This window comes from Leptinotarsa decemlineata, unplaced genomic scaffold (assembly GCF_025532065.1).
Source record: "Leptinotarsa decemlineata unplaced genomic scaffold, Ldec_3_MD MMD2_P_RNA_scaffold_1, whole genome shotgun sequence".
Classification (NCBI taxonomy): Eukaryota; Metazoa; Arthropoda; class Insecta; order Coleoptera; family Chrysomelidae; genus Leptinotarsa; species Leptinotarsa decemlineata.
The window spans coordinates 4,919,746-4,939,964 of NW_027412523.1; the positions used below are offsets into that span (position 1 = coordinate 4,919,746).

The 20,219-nt window shown below is 35.2% G+C and overlaps 1 protein-coding gene across 9 annotated transcripts in view; it reads left to right on the top strand.

The window, feature by feature from the left end:
• Window positions 1-20,219, top strand: part of Mhcl (Myosin heavy chain-like) — a 251,902-nt gene that overhangs the window by 224,241 nt on the left and 7,442 nt on the right. The window contains exons 1-2 of one of the 9 annotated variants that reach the window (XM_023166896.2): window positions 11,448-11,583; window positions 17,887-18,844. The exons of 5 other annotated variants lie outside the window; for them this stretch is intronic. In XM_023166896.2, coding sequence (XP_023022664.2) covers window positions 17,936-18,844 — 909 coding nt within the window. In that variant the 5' untranslated portion in view covers window positions 11,448-11,583; window positions 17,887-17,935. Of the gene's footprint in view, window positions 1-11,447; window positions 11,615-17,886; window positions 18,845-20,219 lie in introns of those variants that run through there. 3 more of the 9 variants (XM_023166897.2, XM_023166895.2, XM_074181452.1) reach the window with 3 other exon arrangements.

Consider the following 20,219-nt stretch of genomic DNA (forward strand, 5'->3'; position numbering starts at 1 on the left):
AGAAAAAGTCTGGGATTTTGCCAAACCATTCGAGTAGCACGTCCAAGTTTCGTATTGCAATGGCGCCATTGTGGGCATTTTTAGAATGTTGTGTTTGGTACCCACTGGAATAATAAAGTGAGTGACCAATGAAGCGAAAGCTTTAACGGCGTTTTGATAAATATTGATACAGTCGAATCGTTTGCAGTAGAAAATATTGATGTGAATCTCTAAGCCAGAGGTTCTCAAACTTATTTTGTTTACCACCCACTTCGAGTATTAATTATTTTCTAGCGCCCGCCAAATTTATTTACTTTACTACATCTTAAGAATCACAATCGCAGTAATTATTTTAATAATTAAATTATTTTTGATTCGTCGTATCTTAGAAACGGTGGCTCTAAGAAAAAAAGCAATATTGAGATTCCCGTGTTAACTGAAAAAAAAAAACGAAAACATTAAATTCAAAAATGAATTCAACTATTCTGTCTATCTCTTCCTGAATGGTGATACTGCTAATAGTACTACAGTTCGTGGTACTGTTTTTGTGTCACCTGTTGCCCAAACAAAATATTATTGGAACGAGTCACCGAAATCGACGAATCTAAATAATAATCACGTTCTCACATTAACACACGTACACACCGTATGATACATCCATTTTCATCAAATGGGCACGCTTGTAATGACGTATAACACACATTTACTCTATTCCATAAATAATTGTGTCAATTGTCGTGACGTTTTTCATTAGTTTGAGCTTTGATGCTGCAGCAGAACTCAATTGAATTATTGGCTACCTGGTCTGTTAAATGTTTAACCTTCTCTTTTAGTGGCAAAAAAATTTCTTATCAAAAAAAGGTATTAGTTACTTGGAAGTCAGTTCTACAATCATCCTGTGGTCTGCAGGTTTTTATTACTGACCTTTCGTCGACTACTGCGGTAGATATTATGAAAGGCGATGAGGTAACGGTAGCAGTGCTCGAGTATACAGGGAGTTACAAAAATATGGAACAGTCGCATTAATAATTATCAGATTTATTTTTTTCATGTATCCAACATTGTTTTACATTTAAGCTTCGTCTACAATTTTCAATGCTTTATATAGAAAGCACTTTTTAATGTATCAGGTACCTGCACAGCTTACCTAATTGAATCAGGCATACCTGAATAATTCAGGTATGCTGTTTTTCATGGGAAAGATGATGACGTCATGATTCAATCCTATCGGATAGTACTTTCATATGGTATATTACTGGACTTTTTTCTCAACACCAAATCGTTATTTTCAACACCTCGACACACGTGTTTCGATCACCAAGTGATCGAAACACGTGTCGAGGTGTTGAAAATAACGATTTGGTGTTGGGAAAAATTTCCAGTAATATTCATTACTACACCAAAGGTTCCAAATAGTGCATCATAAGTTTCATAAGGTAGTTTATTACCTGAAGAATATGAATTAATGATAAAGCCCTTGTATCTTAATCAGTGTTTGTATAAGTGAATTATTCTCAGTGTGTGGATTAAAATGGCTATAGTATTTCCAATACCAATTGGAACAGCACAGAGAAGGAATTCCCTCCTCGACATAGGCGACGGCATATTATTTTTCAGTGGTAGTTTTTCAGTTACTTATTCTTACAATCATAGCAATTGATCACCCCATGAAAAAGTTATCTCAACTGAATTTTTCCACCATGGGTAATTATGGAAAACTTCGAAATTCAAGGTAGTTGATTTCCGAGTCGAAAACTATAAAATACAATGAAGACACAAATAATCACACCGAACTCTCGTCAAACATATATTTACAAAATAATAGAGGCCAACAAAATTGCTAAAAAAATCAAAATTCTTTATCGCTGTATTCGGATGAGGTGGAATCATCAGCGGGTTGAATAATGATCGGATTTATGGAACTTTGCACATAATATTTGTTCTCTTCTTTTATAACGTGGGCCACACAGTTCTTCCACACTATTATCTACTTCATTCACCACTCGCCTTATATTGTCAAGCACCACAGCATTCAAAGTCGGTGACTGATTACATTTCCGCAAGCTTTCTTCCATTGTGGCCCAAACCATTTCAATTGGATTGAACACACAATAGTATGGAGGCAAACGTAAGAGAATATGACCACGTGTTTCACACATCGAATCAATAATACACTTTTTTTGAAATTACGTTGTTTTATGATCGCCAGTAATAGCACAATAGCATTCTGTGAAGTGTGACAGTTTTCCTTCTTCAAGCATTCATGAATATTTAAAATTACTCGCTGAACTTGAACGTGAAAGTCCTTATTTTCAAATTCCGGATCCCTGTCGATTGACACAGATTCCTTACACGTAATGTTATCATTTGTTTCAAAAGGTCTCCAGAAAGTCATATTTAAACGATGAGATTGAAACCTTTGGTGTATAAGTTGAAAACTTTTTCTAGCACCTAACACCAAACTGATATTTTCGCACTCGACGCGCGTTTCGCTAACAAGGTTAGCATCTTCAGGAAAAGCACATTGATACTGAATCACTGTTTATATACTTAAAGTTGTTTGGTCCAATGTGGACTTTGTTTGTTGAATGATGATTATCCTAATTGATTTTTCGGTAACTAACTAGTGGAACCACTACCTGCAACTTAATTTGTCCGCTTTTTAATCTATTGTTGACAAATTAATTTGCAGGTAGTGGTTCTACTAGTTAATTACCAAAAAATCAATTAGGATAATCATCATTTAACAAACAAAGTCCACATTGGACCAAAAAACTTAAGGTATATAAACAGCCAACCCTTGTCTTTGGATTCAGTATCAATTTGCTTCTCCTGAAGATGCTAACTTTGTTAGCGAAACGCGCGTCGAGTCCAAAAATATCAGTTTGGGGTTAGGGTAATTGATCTCTAGAAAAAGTTTTCAAAAATCGATTTGCAAAACCACTCATTACCTCACCTAACACCACGAACACACGGCACTGAAAAATAAATATTGTGAAACGGACAAAAAATTAGCCAGTCCAGCTAGCCGAGCATTTATTCCTCAACTACATTTGATAGCTCGTTTACTACCTATCTGGGCGACTAGGGGCCACAGGCAAGAAATGTTTATGACTGTACCAGGGAAGATTTGAACATAAAAGCACTGGTAGTATATACATTTCCTATTTGCCGGACAGTGATTATGAACACCCCTCGTAGTGCTCTTATTTTTATTGCCGTTCAAATTGGGAATGGATAGACTATACTTCAGTTTTTACTCCAGTAGAAGGAATGAGCAAATATGCTTTCTCTGTTGTCAGAAAGATTATTATTATTCTCGATGTACCAAAGTGATCCCAGAACTATCCTGCCTGACCTCAAGAGATGGCGGTAGTTGTTTGAAAAGTATCACGGTATTAGAAAGTACACAGTCTATAAAGTATGTTGAATTGAAGTCCACAGAAAGGCACAGAAGCGAAATATTATTCTTTGCATTTATCACTCAATAGTATTTTAGAAAATGGAGTAAAGCAGATGCTCCGATTCTAAAATGAGTTTTTAATGATTATAAAGTCAAAAATACTCTTAGGTAATAAGTAACCTTCGTTTCACTTGAACTACTATTTTTTTCTGTCAATTATGTATTATGTAATACAAAACAAATGTGAGAAAAAATGTTGGCACTGGTCCACGATCTGAACAATTTTAAATGTGGACCAATTCTAATTGCAGCCAGAGAGGTTCGCGCATTGGATCTTTATGATTAAATTCTGGATGTACTTCTAGTCCGTTATATTCGAAACTATCCAATGATTGATTTGACTCTACTCAGTACTATCGAAATAGGAGATTTTATTTTTCTTTAATTAGTCTCACTTCTTAAAAAAATGTTCAAGAATTGATTGTTTTGTTTTTTATGTAATTTTGAAAAAACTTTCATACGGTAAAATCCTTAAATTATATTAACTTTTGGTAGTCTAATGAAGAGATTGTCTCTAAATGTTTCTCCACAGGAAGTTCTTTCAGATATGAACTAGAAAGTTGAAACATTCGTTGAATACAAGAAAAAATGTTTGAAAGTAGTTATTTCGAATGGTTTTTTCCAGTGTGTATCTGAAACGAACCCCTACGTATGATATACACATTTTTATGAAGAATTCACTTTGAAGTTGATGATTTTTCTCAATTGGTCTACGTCAGTGTTTTTATTCAAAGTACCATTTTTTTAATGAGGCAAATGAATTTATTATTATTATCATGTTATAAATACATATTTTGAATACTTTTTAAATGTATGTGGTTGCATTCTCAAAATACACACATCGGAAAAGTCTAGAGATATTTTTATAACATACTAAATATCATAAAAATAAATGCATGAGGTCGTTTAATTTCGATTAAATTGGTACACTCGACCACCCTGTAGATTTCTATGGGTTGAACAAAGCCTGCAAAAACGGTAACTAATCTTTTATCAAGTTTTTTACAAACTGTAGGTTTTCGGCTAAAATGAATAATCTGAAAGTGTCGAGTTTGTACATTCTATGCAGTTCTTGCCCAGCAATTAAACTGGAAATATTGTGCTTTAACATGGAACGCCATCACTTACCATTGGCTGAGATGAATAGAGCTGTAGGGCTTCTTCAAGGTGGCATGCGACAAAATGATGTAGCTCTTCGTTTGGGGGTCTCCCAAAGTGTTATCAGTCGATTGCGGCGGCGTTTCTGTGAAACTGGCAGTCCAGCCGAACAACATCCAGGGCGAGGACGCGCTATAACTGCAGTTCAAGACCGATTTTTGGTCTTAACCGCAAGAAGACAACCGATAATCACAGCACCTGAGTTGGTTAACGTGTTGCAGCAGACGCACCAGGTAACCATTGGTCGTGATACTGTCAGAAATCGACTGCATGAAGCAGATCTCCACAACAGAAGGCCACTTAGATGTCCACCTTTGTCGAGAGGCAATCGCGGTAGAAGATTAGAGTGGTGTCAAGAACATCAAAACTGGGATGCAAATGATTGGGCCACAGTTTTGTTTACAGACGAATCCAGATTTGGATTTCATCCAGATTCTCGTCGAGTAAGACTGTGGAGACGACCTGGAAATAATGAACGTTTGAGACACGTCCAGGAAGTCCACACATACAGAGGTGGTACAGTAATGCTATGGGGCGGAATCACGATCGGCGGCAGAACCGATCTCGTTTTTCCAAAACGCTCCCTCACAGCTCGACAGTACCTCGACACCATTCTTCTACCTATCGTCCGTCAGTTTGCTGGTGCTGTTGGTGAAAACTTCCACCTAATGCACGATAATGCTCGTCCACATGTCGCGCGTCTAGTGACTGACTGGCTCACCAACGAAGGAGTTGATGTATTGCCATGGCCAGCACAATCACCGGACCTGAATCCCATCGAGCATGTGTGGGACATGCTTCAACGAAGAATTACTCCGCATATGGGGAACATTCACACAACGTTTCAATTGAGAGAGCTTTTAATTGCTGAATGGGCAAATGTACCTCAACAAGACATTGACAATCTCATTTTGTCGATGCACGATAGATGTAGGGCCGTAATAAACCAGCGTGGAGGCCATACTTTGTACTGATTCCAATTTTTTTTGTATTATGATTTTTTTTGGGGGTGCCAAAGAAGAGCCATATTTTTTTTTTTTAGTTTTGCTTATATGCGCACTCAGTATTTTTGACCATTTAATAAATTTTGTTGTAAGTTACATTCGTTCAATAATCACCCGTCAACTTTTCTTTCCCTAAAGCAATCTAAAAAAAAATTATTGCCATTTTTAAAAATATCCCTAGACTTTTCCGATGTGTGTATATTCATTCTTCTTTTTGGGGATGATTCATCAAGAAAACTGCTTTTTGTGCCAAAAAAAATAGTTCAAAATGTACTGCCTCGGTATTTTAGTTTTCCATTTCTCCATAAAACGGTATTTTATTCAATCCTCCTTTTTTTATTTAATACGCGAACCTAAGATTTATAACTGATCTTATGAAGTAAAGAAAGAAGGAGGCTTCAATATATTTCAGTTATTTTTGTTTGAGTTTTGGATTTGCTGAGTAATTTTCAATTCAACTACACTTCTTACTCTTGTAACGAAGTTCTAATAATAACCCATTTTGTCCCTTGTTAGCTGAATTGATAATAAATAAACATAATTTTGCAATTTTCCACAAACCATCTTACCTTACACGAACTATTGAATACTTATATCACTTTCAGAAAGCAAATTTCAAAGAGAACTGATTTTCATAAAACATAATACTGATAACAACGGTTACTAGGAGGATATTATTGACTAAATTCTTTCTAAAAAATTGCACAAGCAAGCTCTGAATCAGGTCTATTCAGTTTCAAAGAATATTACTAAATTATGTAACATTTACTTCGGTGATCCAACTAATAATATCGCTCGGTATTTAAAAAGCAAAGAATTGGACGTAGCTTGCAGAACAAATGATAATTTGCGTAAATCCATAAAAAACAATGAAGATACAACTCCAGTGTTGGATAGACCGGGATTGTTCAAGTTGACTTGTGATTCTTGTCGAAAAATTTATATCGGACAAACCGGAAGAACTTTTTCCAGAAGAATAAAAGAGGATAGAAGTAGTTTTTCTGATGGAAAGGCCAATTCAACATTTGCGAATCATATTTTGACAGATGATTGTGTTTTTTGAATACGTCACAATGGTGAAAAACCCGTCTTGGGATTTATCGAGATTAGTATTTCAAATGAAAATTTTAATCTATACAGGGTGTAACATAAGTTCGTTCAAATATTCAAGTGACGTATTCGTAAGACAATGGGGAATGTTCCTCCTGACGAAAATCAAGTAGTTTTCATAAAAGAGCTCTAAAACAACGCATTTTAAACTTATCATTTCAACCTTTTTCTTTAAAAAATTATTTGAATACTTAAAAAAGAGGAATGAAATAATGCATTCAACATTTAAAGGGATTCGTTTCTATTTCACCATTTGGCAACATCGGTTATAGCTAATAAAGGACAATGAATCTGTTACCTGTATGAGACGAACAAAGATGACACATTTTAGAGGCGTGCTGTTCTGTTTACTTATGTTCCAAGTTTCGAGACATTCTGTAACATATGACATTTTGTGCACCTAATCTATATAAATAAATAACAAAACAACTGGTGTTTATGTGGCTTGTGGTATTGAACTATAATTTATATTTTGCCTTAATTGTTGATTTATAAAGATAATTTTCCTTTTTTAACTTCAACTTGATATAGGCGCTGTTGCCAATATGTGAATTAGAAACAAGTCCCTTTAAAAATTAAAACCCAACATTTGAAACATCAATTTGAATACTTTTCGAAGTGAATTTGAAAAACTCATGAATTAAACTCAACTTTATTTTGTTCAAACTTCCATTTGCTGTAATAACCCAAATTGAGGAACATTCCCCATTGTAAAAAAAAAGTCTTTATGAACTTTTGTCCGGAAATTTCAACATTCTGTATCTCCGAAACTAAGCATTTCCGGACACAAGTTTATAAAGACGTTTTTTCTTAAAATTGTCTAAGGAATACATCACTTGAATATTTTGAAATACTTATGTAACATCCTGTATATTGGTTGCTTTGTAGTTAAACAAAAATTTACCATTCTTGCACATTGTTCTGGTGAGAATGTTGCACTGACAGTCAAAGTTATATGTAAAACAAGAAAAATAACAGTTATTGATGTGTGTTGTTGAATAATACACGTTTAGAATCGTTGCAAATTCCACGCAATTACATACGAACCTTCATTGAAAAACAAACTGTGAATCAGTTAGTACGGAAAAATCTATTTATATTACCTAATTTGCGTCACGATCCGTTTAGTTTTCGTCAATTAACTTTACAATTTACATTTATCTTTCATTCAATCGGATAAATTTAGATTATAATGAGAGGAAACGCAATGAAAAAAACCTTCGGTCGCACCTGCAAACATACTATAAATGAATCCATTGTTGATTTTTTCAGAGCCTTTTGAAATGTTTTCATAATCAAACTGGACGTTTGAATTCGGATTTATTTTGGGAATTTATTCTGAAATCTATTTTTTTCCCGGAGAATTTTGAAGATTTCATTTGAATTGTACGAATAGTTTTGTTTTTGCTAGCTGAGATTGTATTTAGACATTTTTAGAAATACCCGAATCCAATTCAATAAATAAAAAAATTGAAGTAGAATTTATATACCCGGAAATCTGAAATATTTAAGAGTGCATTGAATTCATAGAGCTGTTGCCAACAGCCATTCGAAAGACTTTTACTAATAATGGGATACCATTCAGTGTCGTAGTCTAGTTTTTTTTCATTGTAATGAAAAATTAATGTGTGATGCCGAATTTATTTACATCTGTCACGTTTTAGTACATTTCTAACCAAATAAATATAGTTTAACAAACTAAAAAACACACTTTTAAAGAACAGCGAACTAAAAAGTTTTTTTTTAATAAGCTTAAAACAATAAACAACGAAAAATAGTAGTACGTATAATAAAGAATATGCTTAACATGAACTTCACAGACTCCTGTCGCGGAATTTTTAAAAGTAATAAGTTACTTACTTTATATGGATTCTATATTTATGTTTGTGTTATTTTCGTTTATGACAACAAAGAAAAATGCATTATTCATAAAAACATTCACGAGTACTATACTAGGAACAATTCGAACCTCGTTCTTCCTAAACATAGACTGAGAAAAACAGAAAGAGGTCCACGCTATATGGAAGTCAAACTATATAATCATTGACCACTGACAATCAGAGAAGAAAGCAGACGGCATACTTTCAAAATTCTAGTTTTTGATTTGTTGTGTAACATGGAACCGTATTCGATGCAAGAATTTTTTATGGCAACTTCATGACGATTGCAGAGAACAGAAGAAGGATAGATATTAGTATTAGCCATCAACATTTTTATAATCCTAACAAATATAGACATGATATAGTTTATATAGTTTAGACCAGGGGTCTCCAAACTACGGCCCGCGGGCCAAATCCGGCCCGCCAGTGTCATCAATCCGGCCCGCGACAGCCAATGATTTACTTTCATCAATCTGGCCCGCGAAAGCCAATGATTACCTAATTGTTGTTACTATTGCTGTGATAAGTTGAAGAAGAAAACACAGAATGATAATTACTCGGTTTTATTTACTTGCAAGGTAAAACTTAACGACAGAAATGATGACAAAGAAAACTTAACTTAAGTATCTAAGTTTAAGCATATCAATAACTAACAAATAATTGAAATGAATCACAGTGAAACGAAAACAATAATGAGATTTATGTAATTGTGATTTTCCACCGACAATACTTTGTAGTTGTGGATCAATTTTACTTGTACCAATTATCGAAAGAAATTTAAGATGCTCATCGGTTAATTGAGATCTGTAAACATGCTTTGTGTACTTCATCTTGGAAAACGTTTTCTCACACAAGTAGGAAGTACCAAAAACAGAAAACAACCCACGAGCAAATTTATGCAAATTATCAAATTGTTCTAGTGGAAGACTCTTTTGAAATTCCAACAAAGATGAATTTTGATATTTGTTCTTAAGCATATCACTGCACTGTAAATCAATAATTTCCATTTGGACTTCCGGAGCCAGGGTTTCAATGTCAGAATCAAAAGGATTTTGAAAAAGCTTGATTTCATTCGCAATGACATCAAAATCTGAAAAACGAGTATCAAAATTTATCTTCAAAGCACTCAAAGTTTCGATTGCAAAATTGACGGGAAATTCAGTCTCTGTAGTGTGGCTGAATATTTCACATGTTTCAAAATGTGTGAAACATTTTTTACGCAATTGCGATTGAAATAGTATTATTTTCTGCCTGAAGGATTTGATATTGGTGTATGAATCAGGGAGAAGCTGATTTTCTCCTTGCAATCTCAAATTCAGTTCGTTCATATGATTTGTCAAATCGACATAGAAGGCTAACTTTTACATCCATTCACTATTTTCTAAATCGACAAAAGGGCGCTGCTTCTCATTTAAAAAAATTCGATCTCTGCTCGAAATTCAAAAAAGCGCTTAAGGACTTTTCCGCCACTAAGCCAGCGTACGGCAGTATGATATGGTAAATCATTTTCTCCTATCTGTTGAATAAACTCGCGGAATTGTCGGTGATTCAGCCCAGTGGATCTGATGAAGTTAACAACTGATATGACTGGTTTTAGAACTTCAGACATATCCAAACATTTTCCGCACAAGGACTGTTGATGAAAGATACAATGTAATACTAATGGTTTTGAACCACCATCATTTTCTACAGCCTTTGACACAAGTGCAGCCACTCCTTTATTTTAGGAAGATATTTTAGGAAGATAAAACTTCCTTATCTTCTCTTGAAGATGATCACTTGGTGATCGAAACACGTGTCGAAGTGTAAAAATAACGATTTGGTGTTGGGAAAAAATTCCAGTAATATTCGGGTGTTACTTTATTTCACAATAGACAGTTTCGCTTCCATCGCCTTTCCTACGCAGACTAACTCGCAGTTGCGCCGCTAGCCTTTTTATATGTAATTATTACTGCCATCTCGAGGTGATCGGAATACACTAGCTAGAACCAGAACTTTCTCGAACCAACGCGGTAATTCCAAATATTTAATTACGCCTAATGCCACCTAGCGGGTAGCTGAAAAAGATAGTACATAGTACCACTACTCGCCACTAGATGTCGTTAAGTGTCACAATACACAATAATAATTGAAATGCAAAAAAAGCGTAAGTTTGCTTAGGTCACGCACTTTGCGACTATCCTGGTCTAGAAATATAGTTAAGGGCAGAAATTAGCCCTTGGAACAAACTGAAAAAATCATTATGGCCCGAAGGCTTCAAAGTTTGGAGACCCCTGGTTTAAGACTAATGTTATATCTGTGACACTTATCTTATTTTTTTTTCTCTTCTTTTTTCAATATTGAGTTATACTGAAATGTACTACCACGAGTGTATAAACCTATGATAATCTTTTGTTATCTTTTGTTGTATTTTTGTTATATATTTATACCTTACTGACTTAAGTTTTCATATGTTCAATTTGAAAACTTCAATAAAATCTATCTATCTATCTTCTTCGAGATTAAAATCTCCGGAACGAAATTTCCCAAACCAACGTCTAACAGTGCGTTCATTAACACTATATATTGCCAAATTCCTGGTTAATTTTTCGGCAGTGCTTTGGTTCAATTTGAATTCGTAGAGAAAAGGTGGCTGAAAAAATGTTTTGAGATATGGAGCTGTTATCATCGCCGGCCGAGCAATCTCTTTCTGCCCTGTTGCAGCTTCCAGTCTCATATAAAATTTTGAAATGTATTTCAAGGGGATATCTTCTTCCAACAATCATTACAGGTTTCAGTTGAGACGTGCAAAATGTCCCCGCCACTGCATTCGGGATATCTTTAGCTACGTGTTGCTTTTAGGCGGCTGTTTAAAATAAATTATTCTAATTTGTAGTGGTTCCACAGGACTCTTGACCGCCGGTCTACCGGCTATTTTTCTCAGTTTTGTTTTAGTTTAGTGCGCTTTTCGTGGAATTTTTATTTTCTCTCCGCGTAGAAAAATTCAAGGGTGATTTGGTTTGTGTGTGATATCTATTTGTGTGAGAAAGAGTGAATATTCTTACAGTGCGACCAAGGAAACTTGTTGTTTCTATTTTCCCAAGGATATAGTTTTTCGATTTTTGTTCGTTGGATTTTGTTGAAATGCTTCTGAAAGGTCAAACCTCAAGCATTCCTGTCATTCATCGGTTCCTTATATACATATATAATTATATACATATATAATTGATGTTGACTTAAACTATATATTTTCTCGATACCTTATTCTTCTTCTGATCATAGTTTCTCAGTAGAAGAAAAACAGTAAATTCTCTAAAAAATGCTTTCTGAAATTATTGAAGTAGTTCAATGAAAACGTGTATATCCGTTATGAAATCCAGAAATATATCAAATATATCAGTATGAAATTTGATCATTGAACACTATTCTAAAAAGGCCGTCGATGTTTGGAATTTTTTCCTGACGTTTCGCTGACGCGGTTGGCTTGCTTCTTCAGAGGTTTATACGTCATAAATTATCTCCGATGACCTCAGTTCGGTCTCAAGACTCTACTACCCAAATTAATATTTTTTAACTAGTGAATTGTGAATCTTAAATTATTAGTATTTTGGCTAGAGTTGCCGGCGCTTAAATTTCTATAACAAAGCAGGTTGGTTTATTGCATTATTTCTATTTAAAGTATTGTTAACTAATTTTGTTTAATTTGTTCAGTTTTGCAGTTCTCAGGATTTTCCCAATATGGGTTTTCCAGTTGCCCTTCTAATGTATGGGTCATTTTCAATACACTTAATCGTCATGAAATTTAATATTTAGGAATATCTTATTTACTTAAGCAGCCCTTATATTTAATCCTATTTCCATGGAAATATAGTAAACTACAAACAGATTATTTTTCAATTCCTTTATTGACCCATTTATTGTCCTTTGTGCCACTTTTCTTGTGACTTACCCACTATTATGACCTTTCCTCTTCCTATAATGAACAATCTAACCCCCTCCCTAATAAGCTAGGCATAATATTGTATTGTAAATTTATATTCAGTACATTTTGAACCTTGTAACAGCACAGTCAAAATAAACATTGTCTTTTCTACATCTTGCCAGTTATTTATCGTATCTTACTTTTTCAAAAGTGTATTAATTATTCATACTCACGATAAAATAATCCTGGGTCAAAACCTCTGAAGAAGTTAACCACCCGTGAAGAAATTCCTGACTCCTTAAACGCTTTTTCAATATAATGAATAATGACAAATCCAAATATAAATATAAAATATACTAAACGCGTTACAAAATCTTTCAACCTTTATGAATATAAATGAAAATAAAGAAGTAAAATAAAAAATACAATTGATAAGTTCGTTTTTTATAACAGATTAAAATTATTGATCTATCAAATACAAAATCATTGTAAATCAATATGAGATATTTAGATAATTGATCTTTCCTGAGTTCTACTTATTCAAACAATAATTCTGGAATTATTTCACTAAAGAAATTTCACAATTTTGCTCATTCTCAATTTTCATTCGTTAAGAGTACTTCGAAAAAATATTCACAAGTATATTCCTTATCTCACATTCCACAAATTAGATGCCTATGCATTGTTGAATTTTACTTTCCAAACGATTTTGGAAACATATTTGATCTTCCAAGTTTTTAAATTTATAGATTATTGATTCCATATGGGCGCTATATTTTTTCAAATAATTCAGAAGGAATAAATTTCCTAGCCAAACCTTATTTTGTCTTATTGATATTATTAAATGGCGATAATACACTCGATAGCGAAACAACAACAGTAGTTGTTGAGGAGGTTGAAAAAATATACATGAATCCTGTATTATACTATAACAATTTGAAGGTGATTCATTAGCAACGTCGCATTTGAAGTGACCAACGGATAATCCTCTTACCAGTTCTAAAGAGGCGTACCAAAATAATATTTTTATTTATTCAAATACATAGGTAATTACGTAAAAATTATTATAGTAGGTGGCGCTACCTGGTGTCAATGGTAAAACTGATTACATTTTCTTATTATGCCTAATACAGTACTTCTAAAAAAAACAGAAAAAATTACAAAATAATTATTATGTTCCTTTTATATAGAAAGAGAACTACAAAGCAAAGAAATATTTACCTATGTTATGCTTATGAAGTTTCAGAATCCATTGACTCGTCCGAAGAGGAATCCCCAGTGACACAGTCTATTATTATTTGGTCGAAAACAGTGTCCACCATCCCGTCTAATCTCCACATTTTCTCTTCTTCTTTGATCACATGGGCTACAGCATTAGCCCAATCTTCTTTCCGTAACCGTTCCATTGCGAGTTCTAATAAACGTTGGACATCAGAAATTTTATATGTCACGTTTTCACGAGCTACGTAACCCTTAATTTGAGCCCAGATTAATTTTATCGTGTTTAACTCGCAATGGTAAGGAGGAAGTATCAAAATTTGTGATGCCTTCAGCACGAGCTATTGTATCCACCACATGCTGGAGATATCTGTCACAATGCTGTTTAATGACACTCGTAAACTAGGCTTTAACCATGTCCTCGGAAAATGGAATTCATTTTTGTCCTAACCAACACTGCATGTCTGCTTTTCTGGTGGTCATAGTTGGCAGCTGTTCTACTAATCGGCTGTGATAAGAAGCGTTATCCATTACTATTACTGAATTTGACTCGACTCGTGAAAAAAGGGATTCAAACCATCCTTCAAAGCGTTGGGCGTCCATGTCTTCGTGATAATCCTCCGTTTTTTTTTGATAAAAAACTTAGTGCACTATCGTCTAAAAAGCCGCTCTCGCTACCTATATGGGCGACAATTAGTCGTTGCCCTTTACCCGTTGGTCCGCGTAACCCTGTTGATAAACCGTCCACAAATGCTTGACGATAACTAGTTACAGTAGTATCTTGCCAGATCTTAGATACTGTGTGACCAGCATTCACCCACATTTCGTCCAGATAATTAATCTTTTTGTGAGCAGAACGCATTTATCTAATAGAGCGAAGATATCTCCGTCGCCATGAGACTATATCTTCTCTTTCTATTAAGACAGATTTACGGGATCGTTTGACATATATAAATTTTAAATCTTCTTTTATTATTTTCCTTAACTTCTCTTTGCTTTGAGTCTGTACATTACTTGAACCTGCTACGGCACCCATCTTAATACTATAAAAATAATAAAATTCAGTGATATGCTTCAGCTATTTGTCAGTTGTTTACTTACCTCAAAAACTATTTTAAAGTTGATGTATTTTGAAAAACACTTCATTGTGAGATTTTCACTAGAACAGATTAACAAATCCGCAACACGTATTTCGCTGCACAGTAGCTTTTTCAAGCGTGTTCATTAACAAACTGAATTCTACATACATTGTGATTTATAGGATACTTTTTGAAATATTACTATCTACCTAGAAACTAATAATATTCTAGGAACTAATTAATGACAGTTATACCTGAGTTTAACGAACATTTATACCAGTGTTTAATGACTGGTCAACTAATTATCTCACAATAAAGTGTGAATGTGATGAAGATCTATGATAATGTATTTTGAAAAACAAGTATCGGCCAACTCTATCTTATATTTTAAAGTTAATAAATATAACAGTCTATTTAATAAATATAATAAAATATATTTGATAAATACAAAACAAAGTCACCTTCACAAGAAACAGAACACACTACGCCTATGCAGATAAGGACGCTTGATAATGAAGAAACCGAATAACTAGTTATGGCATTTTAAGGACTCAAATATAATAGACCTGCGAAGGGTTGATCAGTTTACCGTTGTATTTAACGAACTGGTTCACCTATTCGCTCGTACATCCTATCGATATGCAGAAGCTATCTTGTTACGGGGGGCAAATTTTATGAAATCATCTTACTTTTCAATTATTTACAATGGCGATGCATAGACAATAAAACCTCGGTAAGAATTTAGTTCTAACATTCAACATTGTTGCCGTTAGCTCTCAGTTCAATTTGTATATGAGTTAACTCCAATTGAACATTGTTATACTATAGTCTAACGAATTTTGTATGGTGGTCAGCGGTCAGAGTCCCATTGTGTTCAACCTTCGTTATGATTTCTTGACTGGAGAAAGAACGGGTCAGATTTCTCTTTAAGGCACTGTGAGCGATGTTCATGAAGATCCTCCTTCCTATACATGGACTTATTCATATGGATTTCAGTCGGTTACACAGTTTTACGAGTTGAAATTCTATACTCTGACTGGGATATAAAATATTACGAGTCAACTTTGCACAATTTCATTCGTTCCCATAGAACTGTAAATCCGCGAGACGGCAATTTATTCATGGGATTTTCACATGAAGTCATGAAATTAATTCAAGTTTCACTTGAAAAACGATTAATGTTTTTGTAGGAGCCGTGCGAAACGCCGGGACTAAACACGCCCGGTAAAAATTGAAAGCCGCATCGATATCGATAAGCACCGGGTAAGTTTTCTCATTCATCATGAAGAAGAACGCCTCGCATAAATTACTATCGGTGCAACTGCTAATTATTCGCCATTATTTTGCATATCGAGTCTGTTTTGGTGGGCGGCAGGTTGCTCAAAAATTACACGCCGTGATGGTATTACACAGAAACGTTGCGCCAATCAGCAATGATTCGAAAAAGGATGTCAATTGGTAAAAGTGGAGTTGATAATGCGGGAAATGTTGCAATGATGGTCATGGTGGCAATGAAATTGAAAGCGTTTTCATTTTCCTTTTTCGTCGCATTCATTTGAAAATCGTATAACTCTTTGTTGATTAAAGAATCAATATAAGAAATCAATGTCACATTTTTTTAAAGGACTCTTCATAAATGTATACAAATGTTTCTTCCTTCCAAAAGAAGCACTACAGCATTAAAAGTCGGTGACTGATTACATTTCCGCAAGCTTTCTTTCATTGTGGCCCAAACCATTTCAATCACATATCGAAATTTTTGAAACTACGTTGTTTAATGGTCGCCAGTAATACCTTTTTCGTTGGAATCTTTTCGGGTATTTCCATGTCATGATTTCGCCTGAAATCAACAATATCTGCTTTTTTGTGAAGATTAGCATCTTCAGGAGAAACAAATTGATACTAAATCTGTAGACAAGGGTTAGCTGTTTATATACCTAAAGTTTTTTGGTCCGAAGTGGACTTTGTTTGTTAAATGATGATTATCCTAATTGATTTTTCGGTAATTAACTATTGGAACCACTACCTGCAAATTAATTTGTCAACGATATATTAAAAAGTGGACAAATTAATTTGCAGGTTGTGGTTCCAATAGTTAATTACCGAAAAATCAATTAGGATAATCATCATTTAACAAACAAAGTCCACATCGGACCAAAAACTTTAGGTATATGAACAGTTAACCCTTGTTTTTAGATTCAGTATCAATTTGCTTCTTCTGAAGATGCTAACCTTGTTAGCGAAACGCTCATCGAGTGCAAAAATATCAGTTTGGTGTTAGGGTAATTGGTCTCTAGAAAAAGTTTTCAAAAATCGGTTTGCAAAACCACTCACTACCTCACCTAACCCCACGAACACACGGCACTGATAAAGAAATATTGTGAAACGGACAAAAAATTAGTATTCAGCCAGTCCAGCTAGCCGAGCCTTTATTCCTCAACTACATTTGATAGCACGTTTACTAACTATCTGAGCGACTAGGGGCCTCAGGCAAGAAATGTTTATGACTGTGCTCTTATTTTTATTGCATTTCCAATTGGAAATTGATAGCCTTTTTTGTGTGAAGAAAACGCGTATGAAAACGCTTCAGTAACCCGTCGTCTTATACGGTTGTTGGAGATTTTGTAAACCGTCACATCAATTGAATATATATTTATTCAGCTCCATATTTTCAGGAAAAGTTTTTGGTCAAATTATTGTTTAATAATGAAAAAACTATACATTTTGAAAGTATATCCATTACGAAAGTATTTTTAAATGATTTCTTATTGAAAATGGGGGCGGATGAAGTCATTCAGTTTTTGATGTTATTTTTTGGCAGTTTCATGGTTCAACTTAAACTGCTTGACTAGAATGAGTAGCTAAAATAACAATTAAATTTAAGCAATAAAACGTGAAATAAAAATACAATAAAACCAATATTTGTAAAATAAAATAATCCAGATAACAGTTGAAAATGACCACAGAGTAAAAAGGAATCAGACATAAACAAAAAAGAATAAAGAAGATTTCAAACCAAATTACTTCACACGACGTTTCGATTCTTGGTATCCATAATCGTCTTCGGTGATGACACCTCGTTTACTTTCTTCAGAGCTTGGGGTTTATTACTTTACAATAACATATACATTGCGAAAATATTGATGAAAAAATATTTCGAAACTTATAAAATGCCAGGCCAAACATCTTTATATCCATCAATGTCCACCACGAGAAAAGTAAACGCCTACCTCGAATCCTACCCCTCGTCCAGCACTCTGAATGGATACAGCCCAACGCCGAGCAGCTCCACACACAGCGTGTACTCCTCCCCATCTCAGAGAACGTTCTCGCCTGGCTTGCCACCATCAGTGCCCTCGTCACAACATGTCAGAAAATTCACGGCGGTTAAAAAACCCTGTTCGGCCGGATTCGATGTACCCAGCGAGAGAAAACCGGTCATGTTCCAGACCAGACCTCTGAGGGGTCTTACGGTCTTATCGGACCCTCCTTCGAGAGATGGAACCGTGGAGAGGGGCACTACAAGGTCACCCAGTCCCACCATCAGTAACTGTAGCGTGCGATCGGGAAGCAGCTTCAGGTCCACCAGATCCGCCAGCTGCTGTCCTCCGAGGAGAGTCTTCCCACAAGTTTACCAGAGGAGCACCTTGGATCTGGACTCCGAAGACAAGGAAGACAGTCCTGTCGTGTTCGACGCTAACCTCACTTTCGTTTTGGGTTGTAAAGGAAAACTGAGGCAGAACGTCACTCCAATACCTGCACACGAGGACGCTCAAACTGCTTCTAATGCGCTCTCCACGAAAATCTCGGATTTCCTCTCGAGGACCGATCATGTTATGGACGAATGGAAGAGCATGGGTCACAAGGAGGACGAGCAGCATAGCTTGAGAATGCGAAGGAGCTCTGGAAGGAATGTCGGTCGATCTAGAAGTGCCACGAATATAATGATAAAGGGGTTCCAGTACTTTAGCAGAGCTAGCAGCTGCAGCAGGTCGTCGGTTGCGAGGGAGTCGGAGATCACGGATGATCCTACGGAAGCCGAATGCGATGAGGTATATTATTGGGGTTGTTTGATTTTATTTCTGGGTTCTGAAAGTGGCTTAATGGTGTGATCAGAGAATTTAATTGTACTTAACACTCCACCTATACTTATGCATGCAGCCTACTTCACATATCTGTCTGAATTGAATTTTTAATCTCTTAGCGCCTTCTTTCGAAAGGTAGCCATATATTTCTGGATAAAGACTTCAGCAAACGTAAATACCAAATTGATTAAACTGAAAAGGGTATAATTTCAGGAGAGATCAATTTTTGTAAAAGAAAACTGCTTTCTACTTCTCCGTTTTTATACAGAAACGTGGTATTGTATAAAATTCTAAGCTACTGCAGATGGGAGTAAACCACCAATCTGTCAGATTGATCAGTCGAAAGGAGCCATTATTAAATCAAGCAAACAATATGTTCAGCTTCGGAGGCGAATTAAGGTATATAGAAGACGCCAACAATAAGTTTTCCTCCAAAAATTCTCCAAGGTTCTGAAGTAGCTAAAACAATAAGTTTTCCTCCAAAAAATCTCCAAGGCTCTGAAGTAGCAAGAACCTGAACAATATGTTCAGCTTCGGAAGCGAATTGAGGTATATAGAAAACTCCAACAATAAGTTTTCCCCCAAATATTCTCCAAGGTTCTGAAGTAGCTCAAACAATAAGTTTTCCTCCAGAAATTCTCCAAGGTTCTGAAGTAGCAAGAACCTGAACAATATGTTCAGCTTCGGAGGCGAATTAAGGTATATAGAAGACTCCAACAATAAGTTTTCCTCCAAATATTCTCCAAGTTTCTGAAGTAGCTCAAACAATAAGTTCTCCCTCAGAAATTCTCCAAGGTTCTGAAGTAGCAAGAACCTGAACAATATGTTCAGCTTCGGAGGCAAATTAAGGTATATAGAAGACTCCAACAATAAGTTTTCCTCCAAAAATTCTCCAAGGTTCTGAAGTAGCTCAAACAATAAGTTTACCTCCAAATATTCTCCAAGGTTCTGAAGTAGCAAGAACCTGAACAATATGTTCAGCTTCGGAGGCGAATTAAGGTATATAGAAGACTCGAACAATAAGTTTTCCTCCAGAAATTCTCCAAGATTCTGAAGTAGCAAGAACCTGAACAATATGTTCAGCTTCGGAGGCGAATTAAGGTATATAGAAGACTCCAACAATAAGTTTTCCTCCAAATATTCTCCAAGGTTCTGAAGTAGTCAAACAATAAGTTTTCCTCCAGAAATTCTCCAAGGTTCTGAAGTAGCAAGAACCTGAACAATATGTTCAGCTTCGGAGGCGAATTAAGGTATATAGAAGACTCCAACAATAAGTTTTCCTCCAAATATTCTCCAAGGTTCTGAAGTACCTCAAACAATAAGTTTTCCTCCAGAAATTCTC